General features: G+C 37.3%; 1 protein-coding gene and 1 long non-coding RNA gene across 2 annotated transcripts; one reads left to right on the forward strand and one right to left on the reverse strand.

Moving 5' to 3' along the window:
- Window positions 1-241: 241 nt before the first annotated feature.
- On the forward strand, window positions 242-1,137 carry LOC141363891 (uncharacterized). Its single transcript, XR_012369498.1, has 2 exons — window positions 242-357; window positions 443-1,137. It is a non-coding gene; the product is annotated as an uncharacterized lncRNA (long non-coding RNA).
- Window positions 979-20,660, reverse strand: LOC129414953 (probable glutamate receptor). The gene is made up of 10 exons (XM_073867455.1): window positions 20,623-20,660; window positions 20,253-20,336; window positions 12,862-12,893; window positions 12,575-12,754; window positions 10,626-10,858; window positions 8,910-9,001; window positions 8,471-8,700; window positions 5,765-5,972; window positions 3,988-4,232; window positions 979-1,599 (listed from the first exon to the last, which is right to left on the reverse strand). The coding sequence occupies exons 2-10, from the start codon at window positions 20,329-20,331 to the stop codon at window positions 1,504-1,506; spliced, it is 1,395 nt and encodes a 464-aa protein (XP_073723556.1). The 5' UTR covers window positions 20,332-20,336; window positions 20,623-20,660; the 3' UTR covers window positions 979-1,503.
- Window positions 20,661-20,878: the final 218 nt, after the last annotated feature.

Raw genomic sequence — 20,878 nt, forward strand, 5'->3', positions numbered from 1 at the left:
TGGTCACGTGACATTCGACATATACCCTATTCTATGCATGGGCGTGCACGGGGAATTTAATTGGTCGAGCCTGGTCGAGTTTGGAAAAATTAAATGGCAGCCAAGAAGCAGCTGGAGCACAAATTTAGTGTAAATAAAGTTATGTTTTCACTTCTACACATTTTCATTGTATTTCTAGCAAAAAATGTATTTGTATTGTAGTTTTTAAATATATCATAAGGCACTCTTTGTTTATATTACAGAAATCCATTATGCAGCATATGAAGACTGGCCAAATGCGTTTCTCGGACGCAGCGGATCACAGCGTCGTCCAGGCAGTATTCATCACTTCTGTTTTGCATTAGTATGTCCCAGTCTGTGCATACTGTGTTGTTTAGCACTTCAAAGTAGGTACTTTTCCAACACAAATGCAGTACATACTATTAAGGCATAGTTTAAGGAGGCAAACTTGGACGCAGCTCATCTCTCAGATCTTAGCCTGGAGAACCTGCTGAAGACCGGAGAGCTCAGTAAAGCACAGACTGACCCACTCCACTCCATCAACACAAGAGCTGGAGCAAAACTAAACCTTGTGAAAGTTTGCCAGTAAACATAGTCATTCAATTTGATGTGGGAAAAGATGTTGAAACCAGGACAGAGCTTTAAAGCATCACTGAACAACAATAAGATCCTTGATTCTGACACAAAAAAAACTGTGTTGAAAGCACGAGTCTGTGGGAAGTTTTTACTCTTTAGGGACTGTGTGTCTTTTTAAACCAAATGGACAATACAAAAAGTTGTGAAAGTCTGCAAGAGAACCTGATTCAATTGATTACAAAACTAAAATTTGGTGATAGATTTAAAGAAAAATTGGGGCACAAACCTGATAGAAACCTCAACAATCTCAAAGAATAGACTTAACATAAGTAATTTGAATGTGTTAAACACGTGAACAGTGTATGTGCATAAATAAAATAATATACACTGCAAGCAACACGTATATGCAAAATGCATATTTCTTTTTTTATTTTTGTTAAGAAAATTCTTTAACAATGGCACAATAAAAGAAAGGTCTGTGTTTTTAATGGCACATCATAGCAGACACATCATTCAAATAACTGCAATCAATGCACACTGTAGGCTATATTATCATTTTAGTCATATTAAAACTTGCTTCATGACACACATTGTTTTGTTATCACAATAACACAAAGGCTAAGCTTAACAATCTAAAAAAAAGACATGTTGAATTTATATAACATCTTGTTCTGAATTTCTGGCATCATCAGACATTTGGATAATTTTAATGTGCTCCAATGAAATGCATTAAACATCAGTGTTATGTTATAGACCAAATTAAAAGCTATAGAAATGTTTATTAAAGAATTAATGCTGTCAGTTCTTTCTATTACTAAAAATGTTACACATACCTGGGTGAACCTCACAAACATGGATTATATTTTTATACCCGGATCGATTAGTAGTGAATAACTATGAGATATAAATTAATATGTGCTGCGAGTTTTAAGCTTTGTTCTTCTCGACAGACTCGGGTGATGTGATCTCGCCACCTCTGAAGCGTCGACTGAGCTCAGCGGACAGAACAGAGCAGCAGGATTTCTGTGAGAAAAAGTTTTACAAACATACTGAATTTATAACATGCATCATAAATATCATCATTATGATATCTACATGATTTCAGTGCTAATATAAAATATACTGTGGTATTGGATGATTGCCACTGGAGCACTATGTGTTGGCCCCCCTCCAGATTTCTTATGTTTTTGCATATTTGTCACACTTGTGTTTCAGATCACCAAACAAATGTAAATATTAGTCAAAGATAATACAGGTGAACACAATATGCCGTTTTTAAATGAAGGTTTTTATTATTAAGGGAAAACTAAATTCAAACCCACATGGCTCTGTGTGTAAAAGTGCTTGCCCCCTAAACCTAATTACTGGTTGGGTGACCCTTAGCAGCAACAACTACAATGAAGCGTTTGCGATAACTTGCAGTGAATCTGTCACAGCACTGTGACAGAAATTTTACCCGCTCATCTTTGCAAAATTTTAGTAAATCAGCCACATTGGAGGGTTTTCAAGCATGAACCACCTTTTTAAGATCATAGCAGCATCTCAATAGGATTGAGGTAAGGACTTTGACTAGGCCACTTATTTTGTTTTTCTTCAGCCATTCAGTGGTGGACTTGCTGGTGTGTTTTGGATCATTGTCCTGTTGCAGAACCTTAGTTCACTTCAGCTTGAGGGCACGAACAGAATTCATGGTTCCATTTATCACAGCAAGTCTTCCAGGTCCTGAAGCAGCAAAACAGCCCCAGACGATCACACTACCACCACCATATTTTAATGTTGGTATGATGTTTTTTTTCTGAAATGCTGTATTACTTTTATGCCCGACGTAATGGGACACACTCCTGGGAAGGTTCTCCACTGATCCATGTTTTCGCCATTTGTGGATAATGGCTCTCACTGTGGTTCATTGAAGTCCCAAAGCTTTTTTCTTTGGATCTTAACATGATTTGTAGCTTTTGAGGATCTTTTGGTCTACTTTACTTTGTCAGGCAGGTCCTATTTAAGTGATTTCTTGATTGTGAACAGGTGTGGCAGTAATCAGGCATGGGTGTGGCTAGAAAAAAACTGAACTCAGGTGTGATAAACCACAGTTAAGATATGTTGAACGGGGGGGCAAACATTTTTTTACACAGGGCCATGTAGTTTTGGATTTTGTTTTCTGTTAATAATAAAAAACCTTTATATACATGAATATCAGCTGACGTCACTCACATCTCAAACTTGTCTTCCGCCATTTTGAGTATATACCTTCAATATGTTGTGAGCATCAAAATAAATCACTATTTTTACAACACTAAGAAAGCTAGACACAACATGATACTTTGCTCGAAGTGTCACCTGTGTCTCTACACGTAAACTCGAGCATTGAGAACATTGTTTGTGTACACAGAGTTGGTTCAGAGAACGGTTTGAACAACTGACTTTGGTTGTTTTGGTGTCAGCTTGCCGCCATCCTGCCAGTCAAGATGTATCGATCTCCGAATGCGACGTAAGGAAGGGAGTAAAGATGGGTAGCTCCTAAAGTATAGTTACATATAAATGCACGGATAATTCGATGTTTTGTCACAAGTGAAAAACAAGTTTGACCTTCTAGTTGAAAAAGGAGCCTTATGAGATTCATTCATTCACATTCGGAAATTGATTATTTATGTCTGGCAAAGATGACGAGCGGACACCATAAAAGCCAGAGTCAGTTGTTCAAAACCTTCTTTTTATTAAACTCTGTGTACACAAACAATGTTCTCAGTGCTTGCGTTCATGTGTAGAGATCCAGGTGATACTTCGAGCAAAGTTTCATGTTGTGTCGTGCCTTCTTAGTGTTTTAAAAATAGTGGTAGTTCGGTAGCAGCGGACAGCGGCTGGAAGAATGCATCAGGGATCCATTAGGCATCACACCCTAACCAAGGTATATTTTTTTAAAGTAGCGTTTCTTTTCATGACAGTCGAGGTGCGAAATGTTGTCTTTCGTAGCCATTTTCTGTATCCGTAAGAATCATAGACAGTAAAAGATAAGTAATCTGCAAATCGTAGCAAGCTAGTCAATGCTTGTCAGTAGCCTACTGGTACTCAGTAGGTACTAAAGATGGCGGCAGGAAACTGGAATGACGTCAAAGGTCACATGACTGATATTCATGAATAAAAACTGCATTTTGTTTTTACTTGTGTTATCTTTGACTAATAGTTACATTTCTTTGATGATCCACAACATTCAAGTGTGACAAATGCAAAAACATAAGAAATCTGGAAGGGGCCAACACTTTTTTAAACCACTGTGTCAAAGCACTCATTTTTATTGATGTAGAGATTTTTCTCAATGCTTTACATTTATGAGTTTTTGGTAAATTATCTTTTTCTTAGATCTACACTGTAGCAGAGATGACCCTACAGATTTAGTATATCCTCAGTACACACCTGCTCAGATTTAGCGACGGCGCGTGATTTGGCGGCCAGTTCCATCAGAGCAATGAGAAGTCCCAGTCCCAGACCAAACGCCAGTAATAAGAAGATTCCCTTCAGACTGCTGGCCTTCAGTGGAGCGCTCGTATCGCTCTTAGCCACACAACTGCTTGCCCACCACTTACTGCGGAAATAATCCAGCTCGCCAGACTCACTGAGACCGAGAATACCAACACTCAGATTCTTTACGAGAGGAGAGCCTGAGGACATAAACACACAGACAGCATTATCAGACTTCTTCATCATCTTATATTTGAGATCCACCTATGGAAAGGACATCCACACCTGGGGTCTCATTTATAAAGCGTGTGTATGCACAAAACGGGGCTGGAAACGTGCATACGCCATTTTCCACGCAAAGGCTTTGATCTATAAAAAATAAACTTGACGGGAGAATGGGCTTAAAGGGTGGAATCTGAGGATGATTCATGTATGCACACTTGCAGGTGATCTGTGATTTATAAAGGGAACATTACTTTATTTTATGTTTTAATATTTTTAGCGTATGCCATTTTTGGCTTTTGTGCGTACGTAGACTTTTAGTAAGGATCCTACGCACAGTTTTATAAGTGAGACCCCTGACCTCTGTAGAAACGCTCAAGTCTGACTTTGACAGAGAGGAGCGTGTGCCCTTTATCAGGGAAGGGATCGTATCTTATCTAAACACTTAGAGACCCTCATGTGCCATCTCTACTCTGTTGACATTTGCTTCTTGTGACCTCTTACTTTTCACAGCTCGTTGTCTGTCACATTTGTTTTGTCTTCAGGAGGACATCAGCCTCCATCTGAAATGAGTATATAATGGTCATATGGTATGGCAGGTGGACGGGGTTCGGGAAAAGATCGCAGCGATTAGCAAATAGCAGCATGACCCAACTTCAATTGATTCAATCAATTCTTGATGGACGAATTCAAGTCCAGCCCTACCTTTTATAATTTCAGAAATTGTTTCACTCAGATATACTTCACCACAGGGAAAATAAGACAGTCGCTACTTCCTTTTCATGGCGACTTTAAAAGAGTTGGTGTTTTTTTACGCAACGCAATTTACTGATGTTTCCAAGAGTTATGACTGCTATTTGCGCTATTATTTAATGCCGAAAAAGCATGTCCTAAATTACTTTGCGCTTGAAATGGCTGCAATTATTGTTAAAAACAAGGGAAATATTTTTATGCGCTGTGTAATATTATTGCACCTGCTGCAGCCATGTTACGACAGAAAAGTCTTTGATTATTACACCAGAATGAGAGTATAGTTCCTAGCCATATTTGCCTAGAAATTTTCTTTCGGTCTTAGTAAACAATGTAACTACAGAAGGGTCAAGTTTTAAATAGATAAAAAAAAAAAAGGAAACTCTTTGGTCATTTTTGAGCGCGATGCTAATGGTCTAATCAGATTCAATGGATTGTGCTAAGCTATGTAAAAGTGCTAGCGCCAGACCCAGAGATCAGCTGAATGGATTCCAAAACAGTACAAATCAAATGTTTAACTCTAGGGGAGCTGAAAAATGAGCATATTTAAAAAAAAAGTGAAGTGTCCCTTTAAGTGTGAATATAATGTGTCATAATGTAATTAATGCCACAGAGGGGCACATACAGTAGTAGAGGATATAGAGCTTTAACCACCCTATGGGTTTGATGAAAAACAGTGATAAATAAAGCATACGTGAAATGAAATCAAGTCAATGTAATTGTCATTGTTATATTTGGTGTGATAAATATCATACTGTACCTAAAGGTGCTGCGATGCTGTAGCCCCTCATACCAATGATTTCAGGAGCTCGTGTGAGGTTACAGTATCTGGCCACTGCCAGGTCGAGGGACACAGACTCGCCGATGAAGGCGTAATTTCCTTTCAGGGCTCTACGGAAACCTTCAGCGGCATTGAGTGAATAACTCTGAGCATTCTTTATGTGCTCATAGATCCTCTGGTATGTGGGGTTGTTTGAGTTCTGCACACATACAGATAACAGACATTATTATACATACACTATATCACATACAAACATTGTTTATTTGCTAATATACAGTATTTTTGATGAAGGCTCTTTGGTTTCAAAGCTCTTAAAGACCTTCTCTCTCTGCACTCTTACATAAATCCGCATATATATCAAGATGACTTAAAATCATGTATTAAAATAAGCCGAAGCAATTAAAAAAGTGTTGTTATTAGGGATGCATATCAATTAATCGCGATTAATCTATAGCAGAATAAAAGTTTTTGTTTACATCATATATGCGTGTGAACTGTGTATAATAATTATGTATATATAAATATGCACACATGCATGTATAATTTTAAGAAAAAATATATTTATATATTAAGTATTTATATTTATATAAAATATAAATTATACATAAATATACAAATGTATATACACATGTAAACATTGCTTAAATATATACATGCATGTGTGTGCATTTGACTATACAAAGTTGTTGTGCACGGTGCACACACATGTGTGATGTGGACGGGAACTTTTATTCTGCTATGGATTAATCGCGATTAATTGATATGCATCCCTAGTTGTTATTTTTCAATGCGCTCTCATAGTAGTTTGTAATTTAAAATTCTAATTTTACGAGGTGGCTAGTTCACATTATTAAAGCAACACTAAAGACTTATTGCTCTTTGCTCCCCCTACAGGTTAGAAGCGCAATTGTTCATTACCACCGTCGTAAATACTGCAGCATAGCTGGCTCTGATTGGATTGTAGGTCTGCCGTAAAGCAAGTTTTTGTAGTTTTCACTCGAACTACAGGACCACTACCCGACGGTTGGAAACTTCTTTAGTGCGGTTTTGGCCGATAGAGGGCTGCAAAGCGAATGTGAAAGTGCCATTCACCCTGTTTTGAGTGGATGAACCACTGAAACTTTTTTGGAAACGTTATTTTAAGGTAAAAAAAAACTCTTTGGTGTTGCTTTAATATTAATACAAATAAATTTTTGGTACAAGAATTTGCTTTCGCCCCTGTGACCTTGGGGTTATAGGCCATCAATTAGGACTAAAGCAGCTGATATCAATTAATACTGATAAGGGGCAGGGTTTCTATCGCAATTCTGACAGATTTTAGGTGGTCTCGTGACTTTCTATGCCATTTTGCACCTTGTTCTCTTCATGTGTTTAATACTTATTCCCTGTGTCATTTCACTTTATTTATTTATTATGACTCAACTTGTATACTTAAATGTTCTGATTTCTTTGTATGAATTCAATATTTGGCTTGATGGCTACATCTGGTGGAAATTACTTACTGATAAAAATACTGTTGTGTATATATTTATGTATTTATATACACCATAGACTTAGACTCCCTGTGTTCTACCACCGGTTACAATTGTGACCAGAGATAAAAAAAAATCACAAATTCGTATATTTCATCTTTGGGAAAAATTTGGAATTAAATGGGTTAAGGGCGGGGTTTTATTGTTTTATGATAATCGTACGTTTTTATACGATTTAATAGCCAACTCGTAAAATATGTAAAGATTCCTGTAAAATTATGCTGTATTTTTATATCAAACAAGCTTTAGAATATTTTATTGGGTGGAAATGTGAGTCATGGGTCTTTAAATACTGTTGTGCAATAATAGGGAGGCTTTAAAGTAAAAAATCTCTTTAAAGTTGTAGATCTCATTAAAAGCTTTATACAGAAAAGTCGGCTTTAGACTGACTGTAAATACTGACAGTCGTTTTTTCAACTTTTTCACAAAATATTTTTTACTTAAACAGTACAGTACTGTGCAAAAGTCTTAGGCCACCATGCTACCATTAGATGTGTTGTTTTTGCAATGGAATAGTGGTCATATATAATTATTTCTCAGTCTCTTTATTAGAATACAACCAGAAAATACAGGAAATGTGTATGTAGTATTAAAAACAGTATAAAAGTATAAGCTGAAGTGTCAAGTATTTAGGGTAAACTCCTCTTCCACTTGAGCAATAGCTGGAAACTGCAGGATCTCTTAAACCTAAATTAAATTTTTATGAAATGACTTTAGGACTTCAGTATACTCAAAGAAGCTCAAGATGTGTTTAGTGCCAAGAGATGTCACTAAATACTGACTGATGCTTGAAGAAAGTTCTGAAAATTGTTTTGTTTTTTACTTTGCGTACATATTTCCTGTATTTTCACTTGTAAGAGAGTGAAAAATAAATATTGAAGGACATTAAAACTTTGCTAAAAGAAGAAAGCTGGTGGTGGTGGCCTAAGACTTTTGCACAGTACTGTATAAGTTAAAAAAAACTTAATTGTTTAGGTGTCACCAATTGAAGTTGAAATGTTTTACGTTGATCCAACTTTTCACTTTTTACAGTGCGGTAGCAAAATAACATTTGTATGGTTTGGATAGACAGACAGACTTCTGATTGTTTATATGACTGATATTTCAGGACACTATCAAATGTAATCATATAAAACGTTGAACGCGTAAATAAGTTGTTTGAGTTCTTGAAAAAAGCAAAAGAGGAGGAGTCTTTAATGGTCCCGTACTCAATGACGTTTTGATTGGCAAGGTCTTCAAAGCTTTTGATTGACAGCTGCTGGCTGTCTGAATGCAGCCATGAACTCAGGTTGGCAAAGTAAGAAACGAGAAGCACTAATGAGAAGAGCCACCAGATGGAGGTAATGATCCGTCCTGAAAGAGCCCTGGGGTGAGGACCCGCACCTAGAAAACAGCACTTTCATTGTCAATGACATGTGATGCAGATTTGGTCATTCCAGTGAGGGAATCTAATAGTGTTTGCAGAAAATAACCAAATAACATTGTCCATTTCAGTGTGGTCAACACCTGAGTTTCTGTAGCTCGGCTGGTAAAACACGCTGTATTATTGTATTGTTTCAGTGTATATGTGATGGTGTTTGTGGGTAAATAACCTTGAAGAGTCAACGCTCCTACAGTATACCAGAAACTGTGAGAAAGTGTGAATGAGTTCTGCTCTGTCTCTGGATGCCCCCATTCACATGGACTTATCCTGAAAAACATTCATGACCTGCCATTATTACCACACAACAAACATCACAGATTTACAGAGCATTTAGAAATATTTATTTTAACATCAGTCAGTAGACTTTACAAACAAGTGTCAAATAGTGCCCTGGCATACAATAACATAGTACTATAGTAATAGTGTTCTTTGGATGTCATTGTATTGTATTGTTTACATAGGCTACCCTAAAGGAGCATTTCACCCGTAGAAACATTAATCTTTATTAAAAGTGTGTCATATTTGTAGTCGAAATGTAACATACATTTAGAATTTGGTGCCTATTTGACCGAGAAAAGGGATGTTTGTAGTCTCACTCCCTCAACAAATATATTGCACTTCCTTCTTTCAATGATGCAAAATTATGATTTTTGCATCGTTTAAAGAAGTAAGTGCAACACTGAAGTCTGTATTTCTCCTGTCTCGGCGACAACTGAGAAAATGATGCATGACCATTCAAAAACATGACTGGGGTTCTAACTATACAAAGCTTGATGCAAATGGGTGAAGTGTCCCTTTAAAGTAGTGATGGTCGTTTTCGAAGCACTGCTTCATGAGGCTTCAAAACATTTACGAATCTTTTGTTTCGAATCAGTGGTTCGGAGCGTGTTTCAAACTGGCCAATGTCACGTGATTTTAGCAAACGAGGCTTCATTACGTCATAACTGTTTCGAAACGTTTCGAAAATCCGATGGTTCACCACTAGGGGGAGTTGATCGCATGACCAGTGTCTAATATGTTTCGGTGAACTCGGGTCAGTTTTATTATAAAAGTTCATAAAACATTTATCCTTCTGACTAATAACGCTGCCATTTTGTCTATTTATTGTTTATAGACAGATTTAATGACAAAAATGTGCATAATTAAAAGGGTAGTTAGTTTTAATGATTTGTTTGCCCTAAATAAAACTAAAAACACATAATACACTTTTAACTATGTCTTAATTAAGTTAAATCATTTTTTAACATATTTTAATAAAAATCTTGCTATTATTTTGTAAAAAAAAGTGTAAAATGTTTGGCCATATCTGCTTTAAACTATTTTGACCAGCAGGGGTCGCCAGCGTGTGTGGTGTTTCGAACTGCTTCGAAAAACTGAACCAATTTTCGAAGCAATTGGTTCAATTGATTCGAAGCTTCGAAAAGCTTCGTTTCTCCCATCACTACCTTAAAGTACCATGAAAATGTTGTATGGTATAAAAACATGTTTAAATGTAAATTTTGCTATATCATTGGTCTCATGACTAGTCGTCATATGCGTCGTGATAAAACACGCAATCACGAGACACACAGGAACCAATGATCATCATCTTACAAGCTGACATGGAGCCATTGTGCTGCCATTTAGATGTGTTAACATTTTTGAACACTAAATACGCTCAAAATACAATTTCTCTCACAAATGTATTGCTTGACTTTAGAGGACATCTATTAACCCCACTAAAGTCAAATGGATTGCTTTTTCTGATGATGATGATGATGATGTATTCAGCTGAGGAAAGAGTCATATATATCTAGAATGGCATTAAGGTGAGTACATTATGGGCTAATTTTCAGTAAACTATTTCTTTGACTATATTAACTGAATCTAGCTAAATCTTAATCATCTTATCCGTGCCACTAAGAAGATACAGACAGAGGTCAGCAGGTAAGCAACCAGTACACCAATCCACATCTCAGTGGAGAACAGATTGAGAAGACTGAAAAACTGTGATTCATCGGAGGCCTGATCTTTCCTCAAGATGAAACTAAGGCCAGTCTGCATGAAGGGTTTGGTCATTTCCACGACTGCCTCACGCTTTGCTGTAACAGTGAGTGGAGCCACGGCTATGTCTGCTTCCTGGAAACAGCATCAACACACACAAACACATAGTAAAAATAGAGAAATATACATGAAGAAAGATTCATTATTACATGTTAAAATGATAACAGCAGTGTTTGAAAAGATGAACTAATTTACTGGATGCTTTATGACTGTTTGTGCTAACAATAGAAACCATACAATGTAATCTCATGAGATCATCACACTTAAATGTACATACATTTTCATACACATATAATATCGACGTATTGACAGGACTGAAACATAAATTATTTACATATATGAGCGCACTTACCAACGACCACATTTGTACATATTCCTATTTTTAAATACAATGGCTAGTTGGACTACCAAAGTTTTAAAAAGGCAAGTGGAATTCAACGTCTTCAGTAAAGGCCAATTTATAGTTCTGCATAGGACGCATGACTTTTATTTATACTTCTGCATCGTTTTTACGTCAACTAACGCGCAATTACACATGCAGATCGCTTGTAGGCAATGTCCATGGGCACGGTACTGGTGTAGGCTACAGTATGAAGGCAAATGCCAAAGAAGAAGCAGCTTGTGTAAATATTTCTCCTTTTGTGTAAATATTTGGTCCATATTTGTGTTTACTACGGTAATGTGACGCAGACTTTTTGATCTGAGGGAGGGGTTCTAGCAAACCAATCACAGCGTTTGCGGTCCGCGTAGAATTGAGCCGTTGTTACATTTTCGGAGATCTTTTGGTGTGGCCCTAGCTTTAACAATAAACTAGATCAGTGGCCGTTTCTCAATGTCAAGGATACTTCCTTGGCAGGACAAGTCACTTCCTTCAGAGGCTAGGTGAGGCTAGGAGAACACGTAAATGGAACAGGCTAGCAAGTGCACGTCATTGCGTCATTACGTCAATTGAAAGGTGTGCTTTCGATGCTGCGCGCATAGGACTGTGGGAGATTTCAGCGCGTGAAGGGCGCAAGGATACACATATGCATCCTTTCCTGTTTATGGGATATTTCTGGAATGAAGGACTCTGTCCTTGGTTGAAATTCCGAGGATCCTCGACATTGAAACAGTCCTTCGACAGATGTCGATGACGTAGCATCCTCGAAATTCTGGCTTCTGAGGATCCTTCCTTGGCATTGAGAAACAGCTACTGTTTCCCAATTCTGGTGCTTGAGGACCCCCTTATTTAACACACCTGATTAAAATCATTAGCTTGTTAGGGAGACATGTTTACAATTTTGAAAGTAGGCTGATAAGTTGAATAAGGTGTTTAAATAAGAAGACATCTAAAACTTTCTTGGAGAGGGTCCTCGAGGACCAGTGCATAACTTGCACCAAACTAGGGCGATATTCCATTAGAATCAATAAAATTCCCAATAAAACCATTAGAATTTCTGTGATGGTGTCTATTGTTTTTTTTAGCAGGGTGTGATAAACAAAGCCATGTGCCTTCACACAAAACATGGGACTGCCAGAACCCTGTAACAAGGAGCTAGAAATTATGACAAGAAAGGATCCTGACAGTGATAACATTTAGTGATAAATTGGCTCAAGGAAAATATGAGATTTGTCAATATTTTATGTAGTCGTAAAAACATAATAATGCCACAATTAAATTTTGCCAATAAGTCCATATTGTACGCCTACGATGCAGGACCTATCCAAATGTACAAAAAAATGTGTTTTACGTTGTTCTTTTAGCAGAAAGGACACAGTAAAGATTAAACTAGCAGAGATTGTGTCACTAACCCCTCTGACAATCTCTCCAATCATGCCAGTCCAGTGTCCACTTTCATCTGTTGTTCCGTACCGGCCATCCTTCACTACCTGAATGTTATATTTAAAATCCAGTTTCTTAGAGAGAGCTGAGAGCAGATCAATACAGAAGCCCTCCAGTTCAGAACCTTTAGACATTGCATATGGTTCTTCCTGAATAAAATGATATGTTATTCAGTTAAATATTATTAAAACATCAAATACACAAATCAGAAGTTTATTGAGATGAGCTGTATGTTAGTGTAGATCATATAACGCACCTTGATCGTTGTCACCCTTAATGATTTTGGTCCTGAAAACAACAAAAATATTTCCATTATAAATCAAATGAAAGCAAACTTCACTACAATCAAATCTTCTCATTAACTAAAATAATTTTCTCAACCTTGCTTAAGCACTGGCATCAGTATACATTACACAACAGTTTACACAAATTTGTATTGTCACTAAAAACAGCACAAATAGGGTTAATGGAAAATAACAAATTTGCCGTGCATGCAGAGGCAAAGAACCACCTAGTATTGGATACTAACAGTGCTACTGACACTGTTAGCGCCGAACTAGCATCCTGCTTGGACAACTTCTGCCCACTTTCATCCATACTAGCCTGCATTACCCTCTCTGCCCCATGGTTAATTGATGTTCTCCGTGACCAGCATTCAAGTGGCACAAGAAAAAACCCAAAAAACAAATTTAACAATTATTCTTCCTTTCTTAGTAGCCTCCAAATCTTCAATACTCATCTTGCTGAATCTGTCTGCTGTTTTTGACACAATAACCATCAGATGACAAAAGCATCTCTGGAATTGAACTCCAGTGGTTTAAGTCTTATCTCTCGGGTAGGTCCTTTAATGGGTCTTAGAGGGGTGAGATGTCTTAGTCACAACATTTCGCTACTGGGATTCCTCAGGTCTCAGTGCTTGGACCACTCTACTTTTCCATCTACTTGTCATCCATAGGATCTGTCATCTGTAGACATGGCTTTCCCTATCACTGCTATGTTGATCAAACATAACTTTACTTCTTTTTCCAATCATATGATCAGACATTAGCTGCTTACATCTCAGCTTGCCTGGGATAGATGAAGGACCACAACCTTCATATCAACCATGTAAAGACTGAACTGCTTTTGGTCTCAGCCAAACGCAACACTTCGTCACTACTTCTTTATCTAGATTGGATTGTCAACCATCACTCCTTCCAAGACAGTCAGGAACCTTGAAGCAGAGATTGATGACCACTCAACCTTTAGATACCTATAACATATTACTAAAATGGCCTGGTCCTGCAGATTTGCCTTGCTCAACATTAGGAAGATCAGACCCTTCCTATCGGAGCATGCAACATAACTCCTTGTTAAGACTATTCTAATGCTTTCTAAGTGGGGCTTCCAGGATGCAGTGTTAGACCTCAGCAAATGATTCAGAATGCCGCAACAAGACTGGTCTTTAATGAGCCAAAGGGAGTGTAGGTCACACCTCTTTCTATCAGTTTGCACAGTGTCTTGTATCAAATTCAAGACTCTTACAAGGTCTTGGGTTTTAAGGTTTGCTTACAAGGCAACCACTGGCTCTCTGCTTCCCTATTCCTAAACTCACTAGTTGAGGCTTATGTGCTCTGCAGAAGCCTACATTCTGCAAGGGAATGTTGACTTGTTGTACCATCCCAAAGAGGCACTAAATCACTCTTATGCACTTAACCTTGACCGTTCCCCACTGGTGGAATGAGCTACCTAAGTGGCCGATCACACCAAATGCGTTTTAATCGCTCGAGGCGAAACAGCACTGCCTTTATTTAATTGACTTCAGAAAAGAGCAGTACACTGCATTTATTTATATTACTCAGCAACCACCAAGGCAGCTATCCTGTCAATCAAATATTGAAGCGTGAGCACTCCTTTGCTGTTAATTATCATATTAGCAGAAACTTAAATAAAGAGAAGACTTGCTCGGGGATGAGATGTGAACAAACATGAAGCAGACTGAGACCTTGTTCACACTATCAGTCCAAATCCAATTTTGGTGCATATCTGATTTGTCGGACCCACTGTGCCGTGTGCATATTGTGTATCACTTTCAGATCCGATCTGTGCGTTCCTGTAGTGTTCTGCCATTTTCCAGATTATCTGCACTGTTTCTATGGCAATTACGTTGCGCTAGCACGTTAACCTGCCACGACGTCTTGATGTGTTTACGTTGTATGTGACACGACAGCATGACGTAACTGAAAAGCTACACAAATGCGATCAGAGCGGTCAGACTGAAATGGATTTCCAGAAATGTGATTCGAAAAAGATTTCAAACCACCTCTGGATGTAGCCTGAAACGGATTAGAAAAAACGGATTTCGTGTAATTTTTGACCGTTCACACGTTCTAAATGTGTTTGAATTCCAATCAGATATGCACCAAAATCGGATTTGGACTGGCAGTGTGAACAAGGTCTAAGTGACTGGTAACAGACAATTACGCTTTTCAACCACATGGGGGAGCCATAAGCCAATCTTACATGGAAAACTACTAAGTGTTGCTTTAAGCAGCTATTAGGCAAGGATAACAGTGGCCACATAAAAAAATCTCAGCAGGGTTGTTTGACTCTTGACCCCATGTCCAGGCATGTCCAAAATAAAAACAGCCACCAGGCGCTATCATATTTTTCATGTGTGAAAATGAAATTGCTAGAAACCAAAAGTTTACAACAACATTTTTTACTTATTTTCTTACATTGCAGAAATTACTATAAAATCATTATATATACTGGTTGGATATTCCGCTGAGTTGCATAAGGGACCGTCTGAACATCGTACATCTGGTCTACTTGAGCTATTTAGACCTGTTGATTCAACAATACTGGGCTTAGTAGTTAATCATATATAATAATCATAAGTGTGACCAGTAGGAATACTGACGCTTGCTTCAGCAAACAGTATTAATAATTTTGTTATTGTAACGATCTGATTTATTCTGTGTCCTCTAATAAGTGTTCCGACGTTTCTGAGAAACGTGTCTAAGAATATCTCAGGAGTCTAGTAAACAAGAGTAGAGTAAAGAAGACTGCACATCTTAATTTGACCGGACAGCACACAGACGGCATTCCTGTCTGCTAATGAAGCTTTCTTCATGCTGAGATCTCCTTCCAACAGCCACTAATATTCCCAAATTTAGCAGACGTACACAATGTCTTACTTGTGTGTTGAAACGGCCACTAATCTTACTTTGACCAATTGAGACGTAAGTGCAGATAGCTGGAGATGAACAAAAGCTGGTCTTTGAGAGCGAGACACCTCCCGCAGCGGAACCGATTGGCTGAGAGTTTGAGAAACTTCCAGCAGCTTTCTAAAGGGACTGTTTACAAAATGATGGGAAACTGACCCACATGTCTGACTGCAGACTCTTTTACAAGTTGTTTCTTTTATTATTATAATGTTGTTTTCAAGTGCTTCACATTGACCAGCAGACATACGGAGACATGCATCAATAAACTGTTTATCATCTTAATATGAAGGTTTTTCATCAAGAGGTCTTTGTCTGTTTTTGCATTTAAAGGGAGTTTGAATTAACAATAATTTTCATATTTCTTTCCTTAGTAATTCAGTGAAACTGCACTGGTATGAATAATTAATTTAAAATTGATTAATTATATGCGGCAGAAAACCACAAATAAAACGTGATCTGAAGCAAAAAAGATCATAAAAACTTTAGTTTTTTTATCTAGGGATCTCAGCAAGCAATTTTGTTTTTTAAAAGACGTCTAATAGCTGTCCAAACACAGTCCAGACATCTAGGACAAAACAAGGCAAAAAGTAAAAGCTGCTCTACTTAAAACAATTACTTCAATTGGTAACACCTAAAAAAAGTTTCATGAACTTATTTTTTCTAATTTTAAGTGACAATTTTAAGGTAATTAAAAAAAATCACTTCAGTAGGTAACATCTAAAATATTGAAACATTTTCAACTTGAGAAGTTAAGAAAATTTAAGTTAAAAAAATTTTTAGGCATTACTAATTGAAATATTTTTTTTTATGTTGATCCAACTTTTACAGTGCATGGGCAATCAGTAAAACTTTAAGAGACATTTAACCATTCCTCAAAAATAAATATAGTGCAATAAATAAATTGTCATTACTATTGATCTTACTTACATGAAATATCAAATATCTCACAAATTATTTACTATTTTATTATTTATTATCACATGCAACCAAATTCAAGTTTATTTTGGCTATTAATGTATTTTGCTTGCTGGGATCTCTCTTTAGAATTATGGGTAATGTAGTTTTCACTGGGATTGCTGTGTTTACCGATGTATTTTATTTTTTTATTGACACAAAATGTGTTATTTAAAGCTAAATAAATGAGTTTGTTGTAGGGTTAAGGGTAAATGCTGACAGTTTGTCTTGTTTGTGACACACAGCAGGTCTCCATCAGCATCACAGCGTATCACTGACACCCATCATCCTCAATTCAATCCATGAAAAGCATACATGCCATCCAAACTGAAGTCATGTCATTGGCTGCCCCACATTAATGTCTGCTTGTTAAGCGGAGGCTAATTGATTAATCACACTCATTATAGTGAATGAAAGCAGTTTTATATGCTTTCAATGCAGCTTGCTCTATGCCAGGCTAAATGCCAGCGAGACAGATCCATGCCAACACGTCGTCTTAGACTAATATTGACTCTCTGTCTACATCATGCCTAGAATCTGGAAATGTCCAGGTCAAATCTGATCGTCTGATTGTCAATTTTCAGTCCATCATAAAACAAACTTGTTTACAGGGCTGTAAATGTAAGTGCATATACAGGGGACTAAATCTTATTTTCAATCAATGAAATTTCAATATTATTGGCCCTATTTTGCTTTAGAATGATAACAAAGTACATTGAATGTAAAAGTGAATGTGATGCATTTGGTGTATGCATAAGTGGTCCAGAGTGTTTTTAAAGCATAACTAAAACCCTGTTCAGAGCCTGAAGAGCGTTTTTACACCACATATTGTAGCATTGAAACACTTTATATCCAAATGTCAAAAAAGTTACTAAAATCAATGAACAGCACTAATAAAGCCCCAATCTTACAGATCATTAAATATAAAAAGTTGGTTTAGGGTTTAGTTACTCTTTAAGATGCATGAATGAAGTTAAAGGTGCAGTGTGTAAATTTTAGCAGCATCTAGTGGTGAGTTTGTGAATTGCAAGTTCACTGCTCACCCGTCGCTTTTAAAACACATAGAGAAGCTACAGTATCCACCACCGGACAAACATGTCATCATCGGAGACAACTTAGTAAAAAAGTTTGTCCGTTAAGGGCTTCCGTAGAAACATGGCGGCACGAAATGGCAACTTCTGCGTAAGGGGACCCTCTGTGCATGTAGATAAAAACGTCTCATTTCTAAGGTAATAAACACCTAATATAGTTTTGTATATCATTTTGCATTTCTGTCAAGAGATCCTTCTAAAAATTACACACTGCACCTTTAAACAAAGCTCTGCTTGTGCAGATGAATGTGTGTGATGTTAACTCTTCTTTAAACATCTGCCAGTTGCACCAGCTGGAAGTACACCTGGTTGTCTGAACGTGAAATGCGTTTTACGTCCTACACTGTAAAAAATACTTTGCTGCCTTAAACATTTTTTGTTGAATCAACTTAGATTTACAAGTAATTTCAACTTATTATTATTTATCTTGACTAGAGATGAGTTGTTATAACTACAGGTGAGTTGTTATAACTTATAAATTTAAGTTGACTTTTCTCAACTAAGTTGTGACAATTCATCTTTGTTGACATGACTTGTAAATCTGAGTTGATTTAACAAAAATGTTTAAGGGCAGTTGCACATTTTGTGCGATTGCCTGGTCCGAGTTCCCCCAATGGACTGTGTTCACATATTATTTTTGCATCCGAACCGCGTTACGCTTGCATCATCAAGCTGCAGCCGGCGCGTTCTCATGTTGCTTGGCAACCACTGTAACCAGAAGACGACAAGCGTGATTGACGAAGTGCAAGCAGAGAGATGATTTCTAAATGCCTCCGCAAAAATTGACGTCGGAGGACAGCCCGTTGTCGTCGAAAGGACTTTAGTTTATTTGCAGCAGACACATGCAAGTGCATTTCTGTTTTATTTCTTTGAAAACAAAACCAAAGGTTTAAAAAAAAATAAGAACAAAAGTCAAGCACAAGCATTCTATGCATTTTGTTGTCAAGGTAAGTGCACGCACACACACGCACACACACACACACACACACACACACACACACACACACACACACACACACACACACACACACACACACACACACACACACACACACACACACACACACAGCTGTTATCAGTGGAGACATATAATACGTAATTAACAACGGTTCACTTCCGCGATTTGGTACGATTGCGCTCACATCAGTAGCGAACCGTTCTGGAGTTCACATGAACCGGACCCCAGACCACCCTTTTTAAACGGACTCGAGTACATTCGCGGGTGCGCACCCGAGTTCGGAAGACAGCGTTCACATCATCCAAATGTACCGAACTCTGACGTCAATCGAACCCGGGTGTGCACCAAAAGTGCTAATGTGTAAGTATTTTTTACAGTGTACGTAGAATTGACACCTATTGTACCATATAGGCGTATAGCGCACATTTGAGACTATACTTAGGCCTACCCTTGATAAGACATCAGATTTAAAGTCTTAAACTTGTTTTTTATGGCAAAAATAGAAATAATTAAATTGATGAGACATTAGTGCGTCTTATTCACACAATATGCGAGTAGTGGGCTTTCTGTGTGTTCACACCGCCGCTGGCGAGAGCGTCAAAGGGGCTGGAAGTCATTGATTTTCAATGGACGGTGTGAGCGTCAATGAGAGTTCAACTTTATGGTAATGTGCTATGGTTCGGCTGCAACCAATCGCAAGGCGGAAACCAATAGAAGTCCCTCGCTTGAGAGGATTCATGAGAATGAATTTGAGCATCAGAGGGTCCTTTACTCTTGATCTATAGTATTGTTGTCAGGACAGACAAAGTGTTTTTGACACTGTCGCAGGCGGCGGTTTGAACTATACGGGTTCATGGAGAGTGAGAAACTGCAATAAATTTTTTTTACAAAGCCAGACGTAGTTAAGCCCGACGTAGGGCTTACACCCAACTTTTTTAAGTCCAGCTGGCGCAACTGGCCCCAGAGAAACAAGTATACATTCCTTAAAGTGATAGTTCACCTAAAAACAAAAATTTATCCAGGTTTGGAACAACATGAGAGTAAGTGATTTAAATTTTGGGGTAAATTATCCCTTTAAATTCAGCTATAGTTATTCAGATGACATTTAGTGTTAAACAATCCAACTGCGTCATAGCAATTCATGTGTTGATACTGAACTGGTGTAATGGAAAATAAATAATCTAAAAACAATAAAGTCGAATAAAATCTATTTTTAAAATAATTTCAACAATAAATGAATAATATTATGTAATGAAAATAAATAATGAATAACTAATTAAAATATTTTATACAAATCTTGAGCCTGGCAAGTTAATCCATTTGGATTGATTTAAATACACAAATGAACTTCAAATAAATAAATAAAAACAGTATTGCTTAAAGTTATTGACCTGACAGGGATCTTACTACCATTGATATTATGTTGTGACTTTACCTGCAGCGCAGACAACAGACAGCAGTGCTGCTGATGAGATAAAGATGAGTGCGTATGGAGCCATTTTACTGTGTATCATTCACACTGGAGATGACAAAAAAAAAAACCACATTGTTCTTAAACTATCAAAACATGATTTATTTAAAAAAATCTATTTTACATATTCAATCAAGTCTTTCACATGAACTAATATCTAAGCACCAATATTGTTTAATATTTTGTACAAATAATGATGTTTTTATCTGCATTTTTAAAAAATATACATTCCACACAATATTTTACATCATTTTTACATCATATTTACCATATTTTACAACATTTAAAGAAAGCATTTTCAAAGTAGGTATAAATGAGCAAAAATGCATCTTACCCTAAAATGTGGTCACCGTCTTGTTATTGCTCAATGTTTAAAGTTGCCCTCTATATAAACACTTCACATACACCCAAGAGTCTGAGAGGAGCCAATAAGAGAAGAGGGGAAGTTCAGGAGTGGAACGAAAGAGGGGGTGATGTCTGACCACAAGAGATCCACATGGATTTAGATGAGGGGGACTGAACTTTGGACAAAAAATACCAAGCATGTGATCCTGCAAACATGGGATTTAAAAGGCGTGCAATGCACAGAA

Source organism: Misgurnus anguillicaudatus, chromosome 5 (genome assembly GCF_027580225.2).
Source record: "Misgurnus anguillicaudatus chromosome 5, ASM2758022v2, whole genome shotgun sequence".
In the NCBI taxonomy this organism is placed as follows: domain Eukaryota; kingdom Metazoa; phylum Chordata; class Actinopteri; order Cypriniformes; family Cobitidae; genus Misgurnus; species Misgurnus anguillicaudatus.